At 35.8% G+C, this 21,464-nt stretch overlaps 2 protein-coding genes across 2 annotated transcripts; one reads left to right on the top strand and one right to left on the bottom strand.

Moving 5' to 3' along the window:
- Positions 1 to 1,805: 1,805 nt before the first annotated feature.
- Positions 1,806 to 8,391, bottom strand: plekhj1 (pleckstrin homology domain containing J1). Its single transcript, XM_039661159.2, has 6 exons — positions 8,151 to 8,391; positions 6,709 to 6,776; positions 6,559 to 6,625; positions 5,921 to 6,011; positions 5,783 to 5,846; positions 1,806 to 4,775 (listed from the first exon to the last, which is right to left on the bottom strand). Exons 1-6 carry the CDS (start codon positions 8,242 to 8,244, stop codon positions 4,692 to 4,694), a joined length of 468 nt encoding a protein of 155 aa, XP_039517093.1. The 5' UTR covers positions 8,245 to 8,391; the 3' UTR covers positions 1,806 to 4,691.
- Positions 8,392 to 9,287: 896 nt separating this feature from the next.
- sf3a2 (splicing factor 3a, subunit 2) lies at positions 9,288 to 20,999 on the top strand. The gene is made up of 8 exons (XM_039661158.2): positions 9,288 to 9,432; positions 11,968 to 12,185; positions 15,216 to 15,262; positions 15,341 to 15,450; positions 15,883 to 15,932; positions 17,251 to 17,391; positions 19,032 to 19,100; positions 20,594 to 20,999. The coding sequence occupies exons 2-8, from the start codon at positions 11,988 to 11,990 to the stop codon at positions 20,855 to 20,857; spliced, it is 879 nt and encodes a 292-aa protein (XP_039517092.1). The 5' UTR covers positions 9,288 to 9,432; positions 11,968 to 11,987; the 3' UTR covers positions 20,858 to 20,999.
- The last annotated feature ends 465 nt before the right edge of the window (positions 21,000 to 21,464 follow it).

Raw genomic sequence — 21,464 nt, 5'->3', positions numbered from 1 at the left:
GGTTTATTACACATGATATTATCATCTTCCTAATTAGAGTAAAACGTTACAAAATGAATTTGCGAATGTCTCCGTATTCCGTGGGTCTTTCTTTTGCTTTAATGAACGAGTCACATGATCAAGGACACTCATTTGATTGGTCACAAAGAAGTAGTGCAGAAAATTAAAAATAATGTCCTTTTCTATCACAATGTTTCTTTGTTTTACAACTTTGAGAAACCTAAGGCCATTTGATTATTTTTAATCTGGGTGATTTTCGCTTAGATGTGACCTTTTTGCTCTTCACACAGTTTAATCGAGCAGATATGAGAAAGTCGCAACCGTTTAAAACATGTGAAGAGACATTTGACTGATTCCAGCTCACACTTAGAAGTAGATGAGACTGAGTATGTGTGTCAATAATTCAACAGGGTGTGTGTGTGTCGTTTGTGTGAGTTAATACACATGACAACAGTGACTCGAGTCTCTGCCGCGCTTAAAGGGACAGTACACCTAAAAATGAGCAACTGCCAGGGATTATGTATTATTGTACAAAACCCAGAAACGAGTTAGCATTTTATCATATCTGGTCCTGAAGTGAACGGGTTTTTGGTTAAAGTCCCCCTGTAGTCAATAATTTTATTTTTAATTACATATTTAAACGTTTTTTTCCCCTTCATGCCTTAGAAATATCTTGAATGTAACTCGACACCCTCGTCTCATTTAGTATTCACGGTTCTATGAATATGCAAATGAGCTCCGCCTCCACTCACTCACTCAGGCAGCTCAGAGATCCATCCATCCACTTATTTTGTCTTAAAACGTATATTAAACACACCACATACACACATAAACAACATTAAATGCTGGATTTTCAGCACAAGGGGACTTAAAATGCCCGAAATAAGGTCTGTGGTGAACAAGCTCCTTAAAGTTGTGTTCACACGTGAAGATTATCACTATAAACAAAACACGTTAGTATCATAAACGTTTGTCGGTCACTGAGCTTATTTTCTACAATAATCCAAAAGTGTGCATATTTTGATATGCAAGTGATTATTATTATGTTTATTTATTACAATATGACTGGCGATAATAATACATTTTAAAAAACCTAGCAAAAGGCACTTCCTTAATGACATCATCCTCCAGGAAGTGACATCATTCATGGGGGAATCAGAAGCACAAACTTCAGTAAGTGTTGTCATTTGATCTGTTTAATTTTGTGTTTGTGTTGCTCTAAAAATATCCATCCAGTTTGATTCAATTACACAAATCATTTTAATGCAACATTTGGTTTTAAACATGAAAGTGAAGCCCTTTCCTTGAGTCCTCATGTGGGCTCATCAGAGCACTTGCATATTTCATTTAAATATCCTAAAATAAGCAAAGATAAGACATGCATTGATACATGAGATATCAGTCATATTTGAGGTCTCTTAATTTTCTGAAAATAGTTGTTTCTTCACCTCTTGTGAGCTTTTCTTAGTCCTTCTCATTAGATCTTGATAATGAGTCACATGTTGCATTCATAAAATGACTCGTTTATAGTATTTAACATCTAAACATTATTAAATCAAGATACATTTACTTGACTAGAAGCAAAATGACTGAAGATATTAAGTCTTGTTTAGTGAAAATATTATCAAAATGAAGTGAGTTTGTGCTTAAAACAAGAACATCAGTCAGAAAAAGTCTTAATTCAAAGGAAAAACAGGATTTGTTTTTCTGACCACATTGGCAGATATTTATATCAAGATTTCCTTGAATTGGACTTTTTTTTTCACTGTTAGTAGTTAAAATCAGTATAAAAACAAAAGCACTGGTATCTTTTAAAAGGGATTTATTAACAAAAAATAAGATTGAAATTATGGACATTTATAAATTATGAAATCTAAATTATAGAAGGAATCATTGCATTTGCATGAAAGAAAAATCAAAAGCTTAAAACATTCATAAATCTCACATTCATGCTCTTTTAAAGTTTGTATACTAGTTTCACCACTTAATGGAAAGTTACAGGCACGAAGGGTTAAAATGAAAGGAAAGCAACTCCTCATATTTCTTTGTGACAATATAAACAATCCAACAAAAATCCACTTATATTGATTAAATCAAGATTAATTAAATCTGCTACCGTCACACACATTGAATGCAATGATGTTTAAACACATGTGAAGTCAAATGTCACCACAAAATCAGAAGAAAAAAATAAGGAGTTCCATGCATCAAGTAATAAAGCCTACATTTAGGCTTTTGCATTGAAAAAAAAATTGCATTTATTAAATTATTAAATTGTGTTGTGCATTTGTAAAGTAGTTTATGTTGATGGTGTCTGACAGGATCTGACAGACTGCATTATTGTAAAGAAAATTAGATTTATGGGAAGTATTTCCTGGGTAAATGCAGTTATGGTCATAAAAATTATTTAATTTTTCATTTAATTAACATTTTTCTCATGGTTTTGTGGTAAATTCAGACCGCTATACACATTCGGCTTGCTTTTTTGTGAAAGGCTTCAGTACTTTTGGGAGAGAACAAAAATATATATTTTATGTGCACTTTAGGTGAAGCTACATAACGCAAGCATGACTACAACAAAAACTACAAACACACTTATTAAAGGCAATAAAGGTGCAGAAATCCCAGTTAACATAGACCGTGATATTAGGAAGAAACTTTTATTGCAACTGGCTCAAACTCAGCAGACATTCATTACAGTAATATAACGATTATAGAGGTCAGAATGGACAGTGACTGATACTGGCAGACTGTAAAAGAGGAAAAACAAACAATTAAACAAGCATAAACGGGAAACAGCAGAGAAACCCGTGGAAGCTTGTTTCCGCCACTGATTAAAATAATAATAATAATAATTGCGACTTTTTTTTTTTCTCGCAATTGTGAGAATTGTGAGAAATAAAGTCGCAATTGCAAGATATGAAGTCAGAATTGTGAGAAATAAAGTCGCAATTGCAAGATATAAAGTCGCAATTGTGAGAAATTAAGTCGCAATTGCGAGATATAATGTCGCAATTCTACGGAATAGTCACAATTCTAAGAAATAGTTGCAATTGCGAGAAATAGTTGCAATTGCGAGATATAATGTCGCAATTCTAAGAAATAAAGTTGCAATTGCGAGATATGAAGTCAGAATTGTACGAAATAAAGTCGCAATTGTGAGAAATTAAGTCGCAATTGCGAGATATAATGTCGCAATTCTACGAAATAGTCACAATTCTAAGAAATAGTTGCAATTGCGAGAAATAGTTGCAATTGCGAGATATAATGTCGCAATTCTAAGAAATAAAGTTGCAATTGCGAGATATGAAGTCAGAATTGTAAGAAATAAAGCCGCAATTGTGAGAAATTAAGTCGCAATTGCGAGATATAATGTCGCAATTCTAAGAAAGTCAAAATTCTAAGAAATAAAGTTGCAATTTGCAAGAAATAAAGTTGCAATTGCGAGATATAATGTCGCAATTCTAAGAAAGTCAAAATTCTAAGAAATAAAGTTGCAATTGCAAGAAATAAAGTTGCAATTGCGAGATATAATGTCGCAATTCTAAGAAAGTCAAAATTCTAAGAAATAAAGTTGCAATTGCAAGAAATAAAGTTGCAATTGCGAGATATAATGTCGCAATTCTAAGAAAGTCAAAATTCTAAGAAATAAAGTTGCAATTGCAAGAAATAAAGTTGCAATTGCGAGATATAATGTCGCAATTCTAAGAAAGTCAAAATTCTAAGAAATAAAGTTGCAATTTGCAAGAAATAAAGTTGCAATTGCGAGATATAATGTCGCAATTCTAAGAAAGTCAAAATTCTAAGAAATAAAGTTGCAATTTGCAAGAAATAAAGTTGCAATTGCGAGATATAATGTCGCAATTCTAAGAAAGTCAAAATTCTAAGAAATAAAGTTGCAATTGCAAGAAATAAAGTTGCAATTGCGAGATATAATGTCGCAATTCTAAGAAAGTCAAAATTCTAAGAAATAAAGTTGCAATTGCAAGAAATAAAGTTGCAATTGCGAGATATAATGTCGCAATTCTAAGAAAGTCAAAATTCTAAGAAATAAAGTTGCAATTGTGAGAAATTAAGTCGCAATTGCGAGATATAATGTCGCAATTCTAAGAAAGTCAAAATTCTAAGAAATAAAGTTGCAATTTGCAAGAAATAAAGTTGCAATTGCGAGATATAATGTCGCAATTCTAAGAAAGTCAAAATTCTAAGAAATAAAGTTGCAATTGCAAGAAATAAAGTTGCAATTGCGAGATATAATGTCGCAATTCTAAGAAATAAAGTCGCAATTGTGAGAAATAGAATGCGAGAAAAAAAAACTGACTGCGAGAAAAAAATTGCACAATTGAGACTTTTTTCCTTACAATTGCAAGTTTACATCTCGCAACTCTGACATTATAACATAATTGCAAGTTTATATCTCGAAATTATGACATCCTTTCTCAGAATTGTGAGATATAAACTCGCAATTGCGAGTTATCAGGCCAATTCTAAGGAAAAAAAGACTAACAGAATAGTTTAAATCTCGCAATTCTGACTTTATAACATGCAATTGTGACTTTATATCAATCAATTGTGACTATATCAATCAATTCTGACTTTATATCTCGCAATTAGCTTTTTTTTTATTTTTCACTCTGTGGCGGAAACAAGCTTCCATAGAGACCCGATGATTGCATGTGAAACTCGTGTGTTCATGTGGAAGGCGAAGGCAGAGGAAGAGCACTGTTGACCTGGAAGCGCGTTTCATCCGATATCCCATACTGCTCTAGCGGATCCTGCGGGAAAGCACACGTTACAACAAAGCATCCTCAATATTATGTGGTAGAGCTGCATGATTAATCGTTAAAAGATGGAGATCTCCGTTAAAACACCCAAGAAAAAGCTTCTGTATTATTATTTCTTCATTATCACAGACGTACTGGAATAAATAAGTATAGCTAGGATATAAACACTGATGTCTACAGTAGTGATCAAAATAAAGTAAATCACAGTTTGAAAGTAGCTTGATGCTTTAAATAAAGATCGTATCGATTTCATCGTTACACCAGTAGGTGGTGACAAGTGTTAAATATGTTTGTCATTGAATCTTTAATTCATGAGATTTGTTAAAAAAAAAAAAACGCTGATTCATTCGGTAATTAGACAAGAAGGATTTATGAGTGAGTCATTGATTCATTTACTCGAGAGATTCGTTCAAAAACGCTGATTCATCCGGTAATTAAAAAAGTGAAGGATTTATGAGTGAGTCATTGAATCATTAATTCAAAAGAATTGTTTAAAAACACTGATTCAACTGGTAATGAAACAAGTGAAGGATTTATGAGTGAGTCATTGAATCATTTACTCAAGAGATTTGTGCAAAAACTCTGATTCATCCGGTAATTAAACAAGTGAAAGATTTATGAGTGAGTCATTGAATCATTCACTCAAGAGATTCATTCAAAAACGCTGATTCATCCGGTAATTAAACAAGTAAACGATTTATGAGTGAGTCATTGAATCATTCATTGAAAAGATTCGTTCAAAAACGCAGATTCATCTGGTTTTTAAACAAGTGATTAATTCAAATGATTTTAAAAAATGTATTCAAATATTTTATTCAATAGACTGAACATTTTGTCAGATGCTCAAGTAAATAACATGTTATTTTGTCTAGTTGTGTGTTCAGAATCACGATCACTGTTTTAAACACGTAAATCGTGCAGCTCTAATATGTGGTATGATTATGATTATAACCAATCAAGGAGGTTTTTGTTGCATTAATTAATATCGATTCCCTCACCTTTCCAGTCAATCGGTGGATTTCTGTGCGGTAGTGGATCAGGTTCTTGCGCATGAATTCATAACTGAGAGAGAGAAGCAGATTACGGTTATAAAACATGAAACGCAGAGGATGATGGGTAATGTCAGCGTCACACACCTGGCTTTAACGATGGCGTCGATCCATTCAACACACTGTTCCTGAGAATCGCATTCAAACAGATACTTCCTCTCGGCCTCGTCCAGGAACACTGGAAAACAAGTGAGTGAGGTCACGTTTATGTTTTCATTTTATTATATTTTGTCCATTTTCATCTTTGTTGGTCCAAGTTTGATCATGAGAAGCTCCTGTCCTGAAACGCCTCCATTGTATCTCGAGTTTCTCCCGGGAACGAACACGTCTCAATATTCCTCATTATAATAATTAATGCGCAGAATAAAGGGGCGGGGCCTGGTTGAGTCAGTTAGTAGTGTGTTAAACTGGCGGTTATGGAAAGGGGCGGGACATTTCCAAAACACACTCGAAGCGCTCGACCAATCACAACACACCGCTCCAGCCGACCAATCAGAGCACAGTGTGCTTTCAGGAGGAGGGGCTTCATAGAGACAGGAAGTAAACAGAGCGTTACTGACAGACTGGGAAGAGAGGAGCCGCAACACTGGAGAATATGAGGAGAATAATCAACATTCAAGCAGGAAAACATGAAAACAAGAAAGTTTTCTTAAAGAGTCGAGATACAGAGAACATCAGCCCTTTTAGATTAAAAGCACAATGTGTGAATCTTCGACTCTTCTTACCAATAGAGAAAGCATGATCGTCTTCTCTCTCGACGCGACACTGTTCCAGCAGCAGAGCGCCGATTGGCTGAAACACAAGCACACTCGAATGAACGTGACCGTGACGGCGGCGGCGTTGAGATTCAGATCAGACGCTCAAACCGCACTCACCTCGTCCTCGTCCGTCCGGAAGTAAAACAGGAAATTAACGATCAGTTTCACCAGACGCCTCTTCACAACTGTGGCGTGAAACAGAGAATTAGGTCAAGTGAGGCACAGTCGTAATCTTACATTAAATTGATTCTTTAGATCATGATTAGTCAATATAGTGCATGGTTTTTATATTTTTATGTAATCAAATTGGCAACAACCAATGGGAGCACACGTAGTGGATGTCACATGATCCGCTTTTTTTGACTCTCTAATGACCAAAAGCTATTAAATTCCTGTCAGATTTTTGTATTGTATCGCGTAGAAACGCAATCGTTAATCATTAAGCTACAAGGCGGTCTAGTTTTGTCGCATCGCAACAGGTTAAAATATTCTAAGCATTGTAGTTTTGTTGCATTCTGACATCTTTGTGGATAATTACGAGAAAGTTCTAGTTGTTGCGTAACCTGCTGGCATCATGAGAGCTTCGTTATAAATTTCATTTTCAATGTTGCCAATTTTAAAGTGATGAATTGAAACTAAAAGTTAGTTAATTCGGCAACAATCAATAGAAGTTTGGAGTTCATGTGACTCGCCAAATGCTCCAATTGGAACACCAACTAACATCCCAGACAGCAAACTGACATTGAATCAACGTGGAAACGACGTCTCTCATGACATTGAAACAACGTTGATTTTGCTCATCGAATTAACGTTGAACCAACGTCAGACGCGGCATTCTTCAAAGCTAAATGAAAAACGAAAATGGGTTTGCTTTCATAACATTGAAACAACGCGTTGATTTCAAGTTGATTTTCCGTTAGTTTTGAAAGAATGACGCGCCTGACGTTGGTTCAACGTTAATTCGATGAGCAAAACAATGTCGGATCAACGTTGTTTCGATGTCATATTTCCACGTTGATTCAATGTCAGTTTGCTATCTGGGATTAAATCGCTGTCCGATTAAGAACAATAACTAAATATAACGTTAACTATATTAGCGCCCTCACAAGCGGACGATAAGTTTTGTTGACTCTGTAAAGTCGGGTGTTTTCTAATTAGATGTAAATATTTTTCTCGCGTTCATCAGATTACAATAGAGATTACATAACAATTGAACGGCGAAAAGTTGAACACGGATCAATTTTATGCAAATGAGCAGCAACTACCACCTATCAGAGTGCACCTACTAAGGTCATGTGACTCGCAGCTGGCGTACGCACAAGTAACTACAAGCAATATAAGCTGTACTATGAATACTATACTACTTTAATTACTGCTGCCATATCTTTACAAGAAAGAAATACGAGTAGTACGCGCCACAATGCTATTTCGAAACACGACATTGATCGTAAAGGGGACAGTCTTCTAGTTCTGTCTAGTTTTCTCGCGTCTTCTGCTTCTGGCGTAGAAAAAGATGGTTATACTTATACATCTTTATGATAGCAGATCATGGCTCTTACCGTCTCCTTTCTTCGGGCCTCTCATGCCCAGCTCGGCCGCTCTCTCTGACGGCTGGCGGCTCAGGAACACCAGCTCCTTCTCATTGAATCGCATTTTTAGCTCTTTGACAGCAGTTTCGTCTCATAAAAGCGCTTTTAAGGACTTTAAACAGATCTGATAATTCTCATCCGGACTGTCAGTCATACTTCTGTAGCTCTTCTGACTCTGCGAATGAACTGAAACAAGCGATAATGTCTTCTGTCTGATACTAAACATACACACATAGCCATAGATATACCTACATAGAATCTAAACTCAACTTCTACAGAGACGTCGGCGCGCCCGCCATCTTGGAATGGTCCCTCAGAGGTAGAATTAATGATATTAGGTTTTTTTTTTTTCAGTTTTAAATGTTTTATTAATTCTTTTTTAGACTATAGCTATGACTACGAATTTTTTAGTAGATCTCTGTTTACTGTATCTTGAATGAAAATGTACTGATTTACCTTGAGTTTCTTATCCTGTCTTTTTTTTGTTTTGTTTTTGTGATGCATGCATTCCCTGCGATCTTTGTTCAATTAAAAAAAGTCAATCATACCACAACTTTGCGTAGCGTATTGTTGTGAAACCATCGAGATTTAAATTCCTGAAAAAATGGGATAACCGTTCATGTTTGACTTGTGTTTTTATATGCATTGACTTAACAGGTTTTTATTCAATGTTCACTTTTTAATGTCATGTTAGTTGACCCTTTTATCTTGTATTGTGTTAGTTTAGCAAAATCTTCTACTGAAGTCTATTTAAAAATGAATCGATGCTTCTTGTCTAACTGGTTGCAGACACAGTCAACTTGCTCGAGTGTTCACTGGCCGATGTTTTGATCGTTCCAATATGGCGGACGACCCAACAGCACGAATAGGAGTTCTATGTGTATATTTCTATGCACACAACCATTCGCTGGAGGAGCTGAACACATGTAGCGAACAGAGGGCGCTGCTTTACCACTTAAAACGTCTGTACACAAATAAAGGGCACGTTTCGAAATGTATTTAAAATAACAATGATAGTAATCACAAACCCAATTTCATGTTAATTAAAATATTTGATTTTGCTGTTTTAAGTACACATTTTCTTCTTCTAGACTTAGCGCAATCACGGTCCTTTTCTAAAGAAAAACAGTCACTTGTATTGTGCCTTTATCAATAAAGTTGTGCGTGTCAAAATAACAGGAACAGGAAGTGGATCAGTCGTCGCGCATGCGCATTACAACAGCGACGGCGGCAAGCGTGATCTGGACGTTGGGTAAACATTTTAAAAATGTGTTTTTTGAAACAAAATGATGCTTATTTTCGCGTAAAAACACAAAACTAAACTCGTTCTTTTAATAAGCTTTACGCGTTTGTTATTGTTCATTGAAAGTGCAGCTTTGAAGTCAGTACATTTCGTTCCAGCTCTTATACACGCTTATCTTACTATTGTCTAATACATCATTATATTCATATGTGCTTCGTTATATTCTAATTTAATTGATAAGTTAAACGATACACTCAACCGTAAAATGGGGTCATTTTGTTGCGTTTTATTAGTTGTATTCCATTCTGATGTGTTAGTCAAGGTTTCTTGCTTTAAATACAATCTCTCAGACCTTTACAATGTAAGTTAAAAACCTGTAACTTTCAGACTATTACATGTAAGTCGAAAATAATCATAAAGATTTTATTATTGCCTACCATCGCGATAATTTACTGCAATGGGGTTACAAACAATCCCCATTTCAGTGAATTATCGCGTATGAATAAGTCGTTTATTAATTTACTTCGTTTAATAAGTATGCTATATATAATATAATTATGGTTAGTGTAATAACAGGAAACCTTTCGATAGTGTAAAAAAATAGATATAATTCACATTTATTCAAAACATTTAATTGTTGCTGAATATCATGAACAAAAATCAAGTAAACACTGTAGCCTCGTTTCCATCCACTTTTTGCGCTGTTATGTTATCGACAAAGTGAATATGCGAAAAAAAAAACAATACGAAATTTGCCGTCTCCTGACTGTTTCCATTCAATTGACCTTTTACCGATAAGATTGTGTGCGTGATGACGTCACGAATGACGAAAGCGATTTGTCGCATATGTTTTGGTGTATCGCAAAAAAAAAAGTGACTTCAGCCGTTTCCATAAACATTTTTATTTATTTATTTATTTTTTTATCGCAAATTATACCTTTTGAGGTTCCAGTCAGCACACCCTCAACACCAAAACAAACAAACAAGAAAATGGAGAGAGTATTCAGGCAGTTAATTGAAATTTGCCAACTTACTGTCATTTCAATTAACAGTTACACAAATAATTGCAAGTGTCCGAAATATCAGAAGACGACGGCAGAATGAAGCAGTTGCTCATCTGGTAGGGCTCGAAAACTACCCTTATTATGCGACGAAGCCCAAGCGTCTGGGAGAGACCACGCAATAAGGCGTTCTGGGAGGAAGTTGTGGAGAGACACTTTACAGAAAGTCTCTGGGTGCAACATTTTAGAATGACACGGCCGACGTTTGAGATGCTGTGTGGATTCATTGGTCCTGATGTTGCGCCTACCCCAGGTTGCCACCGACCACCGGTTCCAACACGAAAGCGGATTGCCATTGCCCTCTACAAGCTGGCAACCTGCGTAGAGTGGTAGGCGAAACTTTCGGGGTTAGATTTCTCTGTCGTTTCCCGTCAAAAATACATGTTATATCATTTCCTTCCATTAAATGGAGAAAATAACGAGTCTCCTCATCTGTCCACGAAAACCGCTCCCGAGTCCGCCATAGTGTTTGTTGTGACGACGACTGCACCTTGCGCGTGAGGAAATTATCACGTGACACCACATTTTTTTGCGTGAAAGCCCTTTTTCTCGACAAAAAGTGTTTCCAAACTCGTTTTTCGCGACATTTAAAATATCGACATAACATTTATGCGCTAAAGTTAAACGGAAAAGGATTGTGTCGACATTTGCAAAAAAAAATCGATAATTGGCGTTTCCATCAGCTATATCGGTAAACATTTTGATGCGCAAAACCTTTTTTCGCAAAAAAACCCTTGGATGGAAACCTGGCTACTGTGAAATTAAATAAAAATGATCAATCGCACAACTGAAAAATATAAATGAAATCGTGTTTTAAGATTTTCAGGTACAGAAACTAATCAAATTTAGAATAACACTGCACTTTAAAACATACATCACAAACAAGTTGAATTTTCTCTGTTTTGTTATATTGACTTTATTATTATTATTATTATTTATACTGTTACACATGCGTTTCATTTCTCAACTGTTTACGTTCACTCATGACATAACCGACTGTGTTTACAAGGATATTTTGACATTTTTCTGTGTGTTTTTCTGCTCAAGTCTTCTTGCGCTTGAATGGATTAACATCATATTAAATACACAAACTAGTATGTCATCCGGGGACTTTTCGCCTTTATTGAATGCTAGCGTGCTGTTTTTTGCTACTGTATACAGTCAAAGAAAAATGTACTCGGACATCGACATTTTCTCACATTATCACAGTTTATTCGCTATAGTTTAGAAAATGCTTATAAAATATAAGCAGAATCAGTGGATATTTGATTGGTTTTATCCGTCCTTCTGTTCGGCTCTCACGCATGAATTATGTTGAATATCTGTTAAATTTAACTACACAATTAGATAATACCAGTTTAGTGTGTGTGTAAAAAGAGCATTAGCGATTACAGAAAACACACTTCAGCAAAACATCATCAGTTCAAAGTGGAGGAATAATATTTGTAATATTATTAATGCATTTGTTGTTGTTGTTGCACAGCTGTGTGAGGATCTGCCATCATGGATTTCCAGCACAGAGCCGGAGGGAAGACGGGCAGCGGCGGCGTCGCCTCGTCGTCCGAGAGCAACCGCGACCGGCGTGAGCGACTGCGGCAGCTCGCCCTCGAGACCATCGACATCAACAAAGACCCGTACTTCATGAAGAACCACCTGGGCTCTTACGAGTGTAAACTGTGTCTCACACTTCACAATAACGAGGTATGATAATGAGGATCATTAATAAACACGGAGGTTTACAAATACTCCGTTACCTTACTTAAAGGGACAGTGCACCCAAACAGTAATGACTCTCCCTCATGCTGTTCAACCCCGTAAGACTGTCGTTCATCTTCAGAACACAAATGAAGATATTTGTGATTAAATCTGAGAGCTGGATCACTCCTCCACAGGCTTCTAAGGGATTGAAACTTGCCGGCCCAGAAAAGTTATTAAAGACATCGTTAAAATAGTCTGAGTGACGACAGCGGCTCAATCTTAAGATTATCAAGCGACGAGAATACTTTCTGTGCGCAAAAACAGGGTGGCCACGGGTCATTAAAAAGTCTTAAATCAATGCTTGCGATTCGATTTTGATTCAATATTGATTATTTTGGATATCAGTTACAATAAATGGCAAATTTTATCAAGGGAATCAAATCTCTTAACTAATGCTGTAAACTATGGGCTTCATTAGCCTAATATGAAGGTAATAATGAACTGTTTTGTAGCTATACAAACACTTAAATTACACTTATGTATTTTTATAATAAGAAGATTATATGAAATATAAACATTTAAATGGTGGCTGTCATAAAAACTTGCCAGATTTATTCAAATATGCATTAAATATTGAAGAACATCAAGATTATAATGCATATGTAATATGGTGTATATATTTAGCAAAATGCTCCTCTCTAGAGTTATTTTTTCTCGCTGATTAACGAGTTTATGTGGGTTTTCTGAGTTAAATATGACGATACAGTGATTACAAGCTGTTTAACTGACGTCTTTCCACGGTTGAAACGCTGATTGAGCGAATCACTGTGACATGATCTGGATTTCGATGAGTTGTACTCTATCTTTAACACACTTTCAGATGCTCATTCATGTTTATTTGGTGCTGTGACTGGTATTATTAAGCCGGAAGAGAGATCAGCGCTGCTGCTTCTCCAGAGCGATCTCACGCCACAGCGACAAAACACTATTTATGTTTTTGAATTTCTAAAGAAAATGGACGTAATTTGAAAATTGAGACTTTGTTTCATATCAATAGTAACAAAGGACAAAGATTATTGCGATTTTTTTGGATGCGCGCAGCCGCGATACAATGATCCATTCATTCAAATGAAACAGGATGACTAATCGATCCTTGAGATTTAAAAATCGATATCAGTTTGTAAAAATAAGAATCGACTAATATCGAGAAATCGATGTTTATTACCCAGCCCTAGTTTTCATTTCTTGTCCTCAAAACAGGGCACTAATCTGTTTATTTATATATGTTTGTAGTATTATTTTATACGGAAATTACTAGTTTTTAATTAACAAACTAATTATATGAAACTATTATCAGTACACTATAAGTAAACTGGTTCTATGCCTTTATTAGTAAATTAAATCTAAGCCTTTTTTAATATACTTTATTATTTTTAAGACATTTATGGAAATGCCTTCTATATTTCTTTTCACTCCACAGGCGATCGCACGTACGCAATTGACAATTGGTTATTGTCATTTCACCATATTTTTGAACAGACAGTGTGATTACTTGGAAATATTACTGTATATTTTCAGTTTTAATTTATATTTCCATCGTAAGTTTGGTCTTAAATTTAATTTAGAAGTGGTATTAAAAAGTCTTAAATTTAAATAGTTTATACCAGTAGCCACCCTGAAAAAACAAAAATAACGACTTTATTCAACTCTTCATTTCCTTCTCTGTGGGCCTCGAGTGAGTTCTCGTAGTGTAACAGCTAGGGCTGTAATCAACCAAAGAAATCCTTAGTCGACCAAAGTCTTGTCCTGCGCAACGATTAGTCGACTAAAAAAAAAAAAAAACGTGATGTTTTGATTGAACATTTTTTAAACAATTGTCATTGAACATTTACAAAACAAGAACGAAAAAACATCACAAATAAATAAAACTATAATATTAATACAATTCTTTGAAAACTAAGTGATTTTTTTAACTGCAAAAAGTGAAGAGCTCTGTCCTAGGTCCAATCGCACACCTGACCACACCACACGCTGCAAAAAATATAACTGCAATCTGCCACATAATGAAAAATCCCAACAAAAGCTCTCGTTTATAATATACAGGCTTTATATTCTTCTTTACTTTCAAAGCTATGGGTTAACTTTCGTCCTGACGATCAAGGCGTTTTAAACAACACACATAAAACCCAAATAACTTAAAAACAATCCTAATAATAGGCTGTAGGACCGCGTATAGGTTTATTTTCGTTTTGTTGCATTATTTAGGCTATTTTCAAATGCGTCAAGTGTACAAATAAAAAGGAAAACATTAAGAAATCAGCATGATATAGCCGTTAAACGGCTGCTCACGTCTTTTGCGCGCTCAAGTTCGATTTCAAATGTAGGCGCGCGACTTGCGCGCTCATAATGGAGCAACACGATCGCCTCCCTCCACAGTCTTGTCGTCTTTGTTTTAAAATGCAGCGTAATGAATACAGCATCCCTTACCGAGCGCGAGCAGCAGCGCAGCCGGCCACAGGTGCGGTTCCCGAGTGTATTATGTGTGTGCGCTAAACTGTGGCGCAGTTACAAAAATAGCCTAAATTAAAGCATTTTAAAGTTGGGGACAAAACATAGGCTAATTATATTTAGAATATAGTAATAAATAACTGCTTATAAATGAATAAATATCAAGGAGGAAATCATTGAAAAATTCTTTCTATTGATAAAAAAAAAAAAAAATGCAACTGGTCGACCAATAAGAATGTCAGTCGACCATGACAGGATCAAACGATTAGTCGACTAAACGACTAAAGTTGACAGCCCTAGTAACAGCGCAGCACTTCTGGGTCACGCGTCACACGCAGGCTCACTCACTATTGGCCGATGCTGTGTGTGATGCGTACTCTCATTCCCAACATGGGTGTTTCTTTTATTTTTATTCCTACCATTACCTCTTCGCATCTCTATTTATTCAATAATATACGTTTGACCCCTCTGTAAACATGAATGTTTCGTTCACACTGAAGTGTGTTTGTGATTGTTCTCTTGTAGGGAAGTTACCTCGCTCACACACAGGGCAAGAAGCATCAGTCTAACCTGTAAGTGCAACACACACACACACACACGATTATCATCAGGATGATGAGCGGGAACTTATCTGTGCTCTTCATTTTCAGCGCGAGACGAGCCGCTAAAGAAGCGAAGGAGGCTCCGGCTCAACCGGCTCCTGAGAAGGTCAAGGTCGAGGTGAAGAAGTTTGTGAAGATCGGCAGGCCGGGTTATAAAGGTATGACGTTCAGCCTCATAAAACATAAGTACATTGATTATGATTGATTTCCGTTTAACATTTGCTTTATAGACGTTATTTACACGCACTCTCATCTTATTTGAGGTGGCGCAATATATATCGAAATATCGCAAATGTATATATCGTGATATGCATATCGCAACGGCTGAACACACTTCTTACGCTTCAGTAAAACACTGCTCACTTCCAGAAGCTGGTTATATAATTTTAAAGATAATTTAAATTTATTTTACACACTTTAGGCATTATCATATTGAATATCGCAGTTTTCTTCGATATCCTGCAGCCCTAGTTGCGATCATATTTAACCTGATGCAAACACAAGACTTTAATCAAATGGATGTGATTAAGCGCACAGTTGTTGCAACCAAAATAACAAGAGTGTCTTTTTCTTTTTTTTTTTACCCATAGTAACAAAACAAAGGGATCCAGAGGTGGGACAGCAGAGTCTGCTTTTCCAGGTAAATCCTGTGGCCAATCCTAGACTAGCCTTGTGTGTATTCTTCGTGCTACAGTTCATGTATTTCAGTTATTCAACTTAAATGTGAAACTAATATATTTAGTATATATAACTCTATACATATGCATGATTATACTTTTCAGAGGACTGACATTTCTGTATTTTAATTTTAAAAAAAAATTCATGTAATGTAATTTTCTGAGATTTTGAATTTGGGGGGTTTCACCTGTAAATCTGTCATTATGCTACATCATCACTAAATATTGGATTCGATCTTTTTGTCGGCTTGTTTTCTTTCAATTAGGACTGGTTTTATATTTCGTTTTGGAATAGATCTATCGTAGGACTTATTTATCTGAGCTTATGTACCTGAAAAGCGTTAACTGAGGATCATTTTGTACATTTTACATATAATATGATAATAAATTGCACTGTTTATCACACTATTGTGCTTTAATTTTTAACCAGGAAATTTGTTTTGAAATGCTTTTATTTTGTACAAAATGGCACAGTCACACAGTCAAGAATGACCGGCCTACAAAAACTCTCCTTATGCTTCATCAACAAATATTCGATTCAATCTTTTTGTCGGCTTGTTTTCTTTCAATTTTACAAAGTTTTGTATTTATTTTTGGAACGGATAAATTATTTCTCAGATTTTTTTTTCTTCCCCAGTCATTTTTGACCAATATAAGCTCAGATCAATGAGGCCTACGATCAATCAGTTTCAAAAATAAATATAAAACCCATCCTAATTGAAAGAAAACAAGTTGACAAAAAAATGTAATCAAATATTTGATGATGATTTAGCATAGTGAGAGATTTATGAGCAATTTTTTGTAGACCGGTCATTTTTGATCGGGAACATCACAAATGTTACAATGTGAAAAAATTAAAAATTAAAATTACAAGTAAACATTTTTTTGGGGAAGTTGTTAGGCTCTCGGTGAGTAAAGTAAAGTCAGTATGTTTTAGTCCAATGCAATTACATAAAGTAGCATTTTCATCACGATGTTGTTCTTCATGATAAGAAGCTGCTAAAGTCAGCGAGTACACAATGATCAACAAGTCAAAATAATATTCGCTATAACACTGAATAATTAAACATAATTTCTTCATTTATATTTAACCTCATTGTTTAACTGGCCACTCTCTGCTGTCTTAGACAACGACATCACTTCCTGTCGGCCACCGTAACTTCTGTTGGGTGCAGTTATCAAACTCACCACTAGATGCCGCTAGAAATTACACACTGCACCTTTAATGTTTTGCTCCTGCAAACCTTTATTGACGGCGTAACCGGGGTCCTTGTTTTCCAGATCGATTACCCAGAGATCGCAGAAGGCATCGGGCCGAGGCATCGCTTCATGTCCGCGTACGAGCAGAGGATCGAGCCTCCGGACCGGCGCTGGCAGTATCTGCTGTTCGCCGCCGAACCGTACGAAACCATCGCATTCAAGGTCTGTCCAGTAAAACATCTGTCATGTGACACGAGCAGGGATTGGGAAACTACAGTAGGGATAAATGGGAAAACTTGCGTTACTTTTTTGAAAAAGTAACTTGATATAATTTGTTGTAAATTTAAAAGTTGGGCTTCACGATATTGGATATTGAATAATCAAATGTAAAAATAACACTGCATAGTCTCTTTACTACTGAGGCGTATTGCATTCACTTGAAGAAAAAAAAATGTACTCTGTTTTTCTGAATTAATGAGTTAATTTTTCATGAAAAAAAACAATTTTGCTCTATTTTTCTAAATTAATGAGTTAATTTTTCATGAGAAAAAAGTTTTTGCTCTGTTTTTCTGAATTAATGAGTTAATTTTTCATGGAATTTTTTTTTTGCTCTGAGTTAATTCAGAAAAACAGCAAAAATAAATTTTCTCATGAAAAATTAACTCATTAATTTAGAAAAATAGAGCAAAATTGTTTTTTTCATGAAAAATTAGCTCATTAATTCAGAAAAACAGAGCAAAAATTTTTTCTCATGAAAAATTAACTCATTAATTCAGAAAAACAGAGCAAAATTTTTTTTCTTATGAAAAATTAACTCATTAATTCAGAAAAAAAGAGTACATTTTTTTTTTCTTCAAGTGAATGCAATACGCCTCTGTACTTTACTGTATAAATTATATATAATTAATCTTTGTTAAAGCTAAGAATGTTATTTTCTCTTTGTATTGTGTTGTTTGTTTAAGATTAATGACTCAGACAGCTGCAGGAATATTAGGCTACTGTCACTTTAAGACCGAATGCACTGATCCAATATACTGATACACATCCGTTTCTTCTGTTTACGTTCACGTAAGCGACTGTTTTTGAGGATACTCAGCATTTGGACATTTGTGTGTGTATTTGTCCGTTCAAACGCGCACAGACACGTTTGTTGTTCAATAATTGAGTTCTTTCGCATCTTTTTGCTTTGCTTGAATGGTTTATAATCGCTTGAACTGGCAGGACCTAAAACACGTGCAAACGATAAACTTTCGCTCTATGATGGTTAAAGTAATGCGTTACTTTACTCAGGTTACTTTAAAAAGTAATCTACATACGTGACTCAAGTTACTTGTAATGCGTTCCTCAAACACTGATGTTTAAAATGTCCAAATGCTTTTTTATTTCATTTTTCTGTTTTTTATACTATTAAAAAGTGATCAGATGTAGACCTGAAATACTGATTTGAGTGGTTGTTGTTATTGTTATATTAAGAATAGATAAATAAAAAATAAAAAAATTGAATAACCTATTTTTAAATTTTATGTGTAATTTTGCATGTATATTATGTGAAAGCTTCCGTTAAGGAAATAAAAGTCCATTTTAATGTACAAAGCAATCGTTCTGGCAACAATATAATGTTTTTATGAAAGAAAAAAGTGATACATGAGAGTAACGACAAGATCAGTTATTTCTATTGAATCTTTTCAATAAAAATGTATGTTATTATTTTCTTATTTAGTCTTTAAACGTCTTATTTTGTGTTGAAATAAGCAGCAATGTGTTTAACAAGACACACAAAGGCATTTAAATAATACATTATAATTCATCTAGGTATGTTTTAAAAACAGAATTTAACAGATTTTTTGATTTTATATTTCCAGGTGCCGAGTCGAGAGATCGATAAAGCCGAGACTCGCTTTTGGACGCATTGGAATAGGGAAACGAAACAGGTGATCACAAATCTTTGATCTTTCAGGTTCATTTTTATGTTGTTGTTGTTATTATCCTCATACCAGAGTCCAGAATCTCTTAACCATATTTTATTACATTTTTATGGTTTATGTTCTCGTAGGAAATTATATTACTCGTCAAACACTTTAGAAGAATTTTCCTGCTTGAATGTTGATTATTCTCCTCATATTCTCCATTGTTGCGGCTCCTCTCTTCCCAGTCTGTCAGTAACGCTCTTCACTTCCTGTCTCTATGAAGCCCCTCCTCCTGAAAGCACACCGCGCTCTTGATTGGTCGGCTGGAGCAGTGTGTTGTGATTGGTCGAGCGCTTCGAGTGTGTTTGGGAAATGTCCCGCCCCTTTCAATAACCGCCAGTTTAACACACTACTAACTAACTCAACCAGGCCCCGCCCCTTTATTCTGCGCATTAATTATTATGATGAGGAATATTGAGACGTGTTCGTTCCCAAAAGAAACTCAAGACTTTTTTTTTTTTTTGACTTTTTACTTGTTACTTGACGTATAGAAACACTCAGAGCTTTTTCATGCTGCACAGAAAAGAACATGGAAAAAAGCATAAAGTACTCTTTAAAATTAAATAATTTTTTTTTTTAGACTCGCCATGAAATTTCTTAGTGTTTGCATGGCGTTAAAACCAGCCAACCCTCTCTATTTGCTGAATACACAAATACTCTTCCAGAAACACTGACACTAGACGTTTCCATGACAGATTAGCGCAAAACTTTTGCTGCGATTTTATTTATTTTTTTATTTTTTCTAAATGTCGACAAATATACGATTGCGAAATGATGGCGTTTCCATTAACCAATGTTATGTAACTAAATCTTAATTTTTTCCTCTCGCGATCAGTCAGTTCAGAAATCATGGTGACGGATGTTTGTAGGTTCATGTATATCACAGCCACCGCACTTGTGACATTATTAATGTAAGGAGGTGTGTGTGTGTGTGTGTGTGTGTGTTATCCAAGTATTAATGGCAAGGTTTCTTTGAGGTTTAGAATCCAGTATTCATGTAATTCTTGTTTTATGAGTTTAATAAATAACTGTCCAAACACTCCGTGCCTTCATGTGTCATGTGACTGTAAATGCACAAAAACTGTTTCCATTGCAGTTTTGTGGAATATTTATTTTTTGAATTGCTGAAAAACCTCCTCACGCGAGCGTAAAACTTTTTTGTGATAAATGCAAGTTTTTGCGAAATTGATGGAAATGCGGCTACTGATATAGAGTTTTCATGCTCAAACAACAAACGTGAACATAGAAAACATGTTTTTTTTTTTTTTTTCTTTTACTTGTTATCCGCCATGAAATTTCTTCTAAAGTGTTAGCTGGCACGCCGTTAAAACAGCAGAATAGGACCTTTTTTTTTTTTTTTTTTTTTGCCAAAAAATATCTTCTAAAGTGTTTCGCACATCGTTAAAACACCAGCCAACCATCTCTATTTCCTAAATGCACCTCCTCTCCTCTTCCAGTTTTTCCTGCAGTTCCACTTTAAGATGGAGAAGGCTCTGGCGGCTCCTCAGGGCCCGTCGGTCGGCGTGAAGCGGCCCCCGTCTCTGATCACAGGCCTCGGCCCGCGGTCCCTCGGCGACTCCATGCCTCCTCCACCCGGCGGGATCCCAGGGATGCCCCCCCTGCCCCCCGGAGCCCCCCACCCGCACCACATGCCCCCGCAGATGCCCCTGCCCCCCCACCTCAGGCCCCCGCTGCCCTCCGACGGCATGCACAACCTCTGAACCCCGTGAACACCAGCGTTTCATGTGCTTAAACCTCAGAATATGTGGTTTTGTACATCTCACTGCTCTTGTCCAATGATTGACTGTCCAAATGTTATTTTTATGGTTTTTTTATTATTATTAAAGTCAACATGAAACAGAAGCTGCACTAGTCTTTTCTTCCTTGTTTTGACGTATTTTCGAGCGAAACGCTTCTCAAACAAGAACAAATGTCACAAAATTACTTGTTTATTTCCGTGGACATGTTTCTAAACCAGCGTTTCTTTTGCTTAACCCTCAAAATATATAGTTTTGCTGAATGTATAGTATGCATAGGATCTGAGACTTGTCCAATGATTGACTGTCCAAGTGTGATTTTTGTTTTTCTTATTATTATTAAAACATCTTTAAAGTTGATATGAAACTAAACTGAATTTGCAGTAGTTTTTTCCCCCTGTTTTGACCAAGCGGCAACCTTCTCTCTCACTGAGTGAGTTATCCTGCAGTTCCTCCACTGGCCGCTAGAGGCGCTGCAGAAGAGAGTCAGTCCCATAGACCCGCATGTTAAAATGCCCAACTTTACAGCAGAAATGTACGGAGGCGTATTGCATTCACTTGAAGAAAAAAA

Source organism: Pimephales promelas, chromosome 5 (assembly GCF_988280905.1).
Source record: "Pimephales promelas chromosome 5, fPimPro1.hap1.1, whole genome shotgun sequence".
In the NCBI taxonomy this organism is placed as follows: domain Eukaryota; kingdom Metazoa; phylum Chordata; class Actinopteri; order Cypriniformes; family Leuciscidae; genus Pimephales; species Pimephales promelas.
The sequence above is the reverse complement of the archived record's forward strand: the minus strand, read 5'-3'. Positions and strand labels throughout refer to the sequence as shown.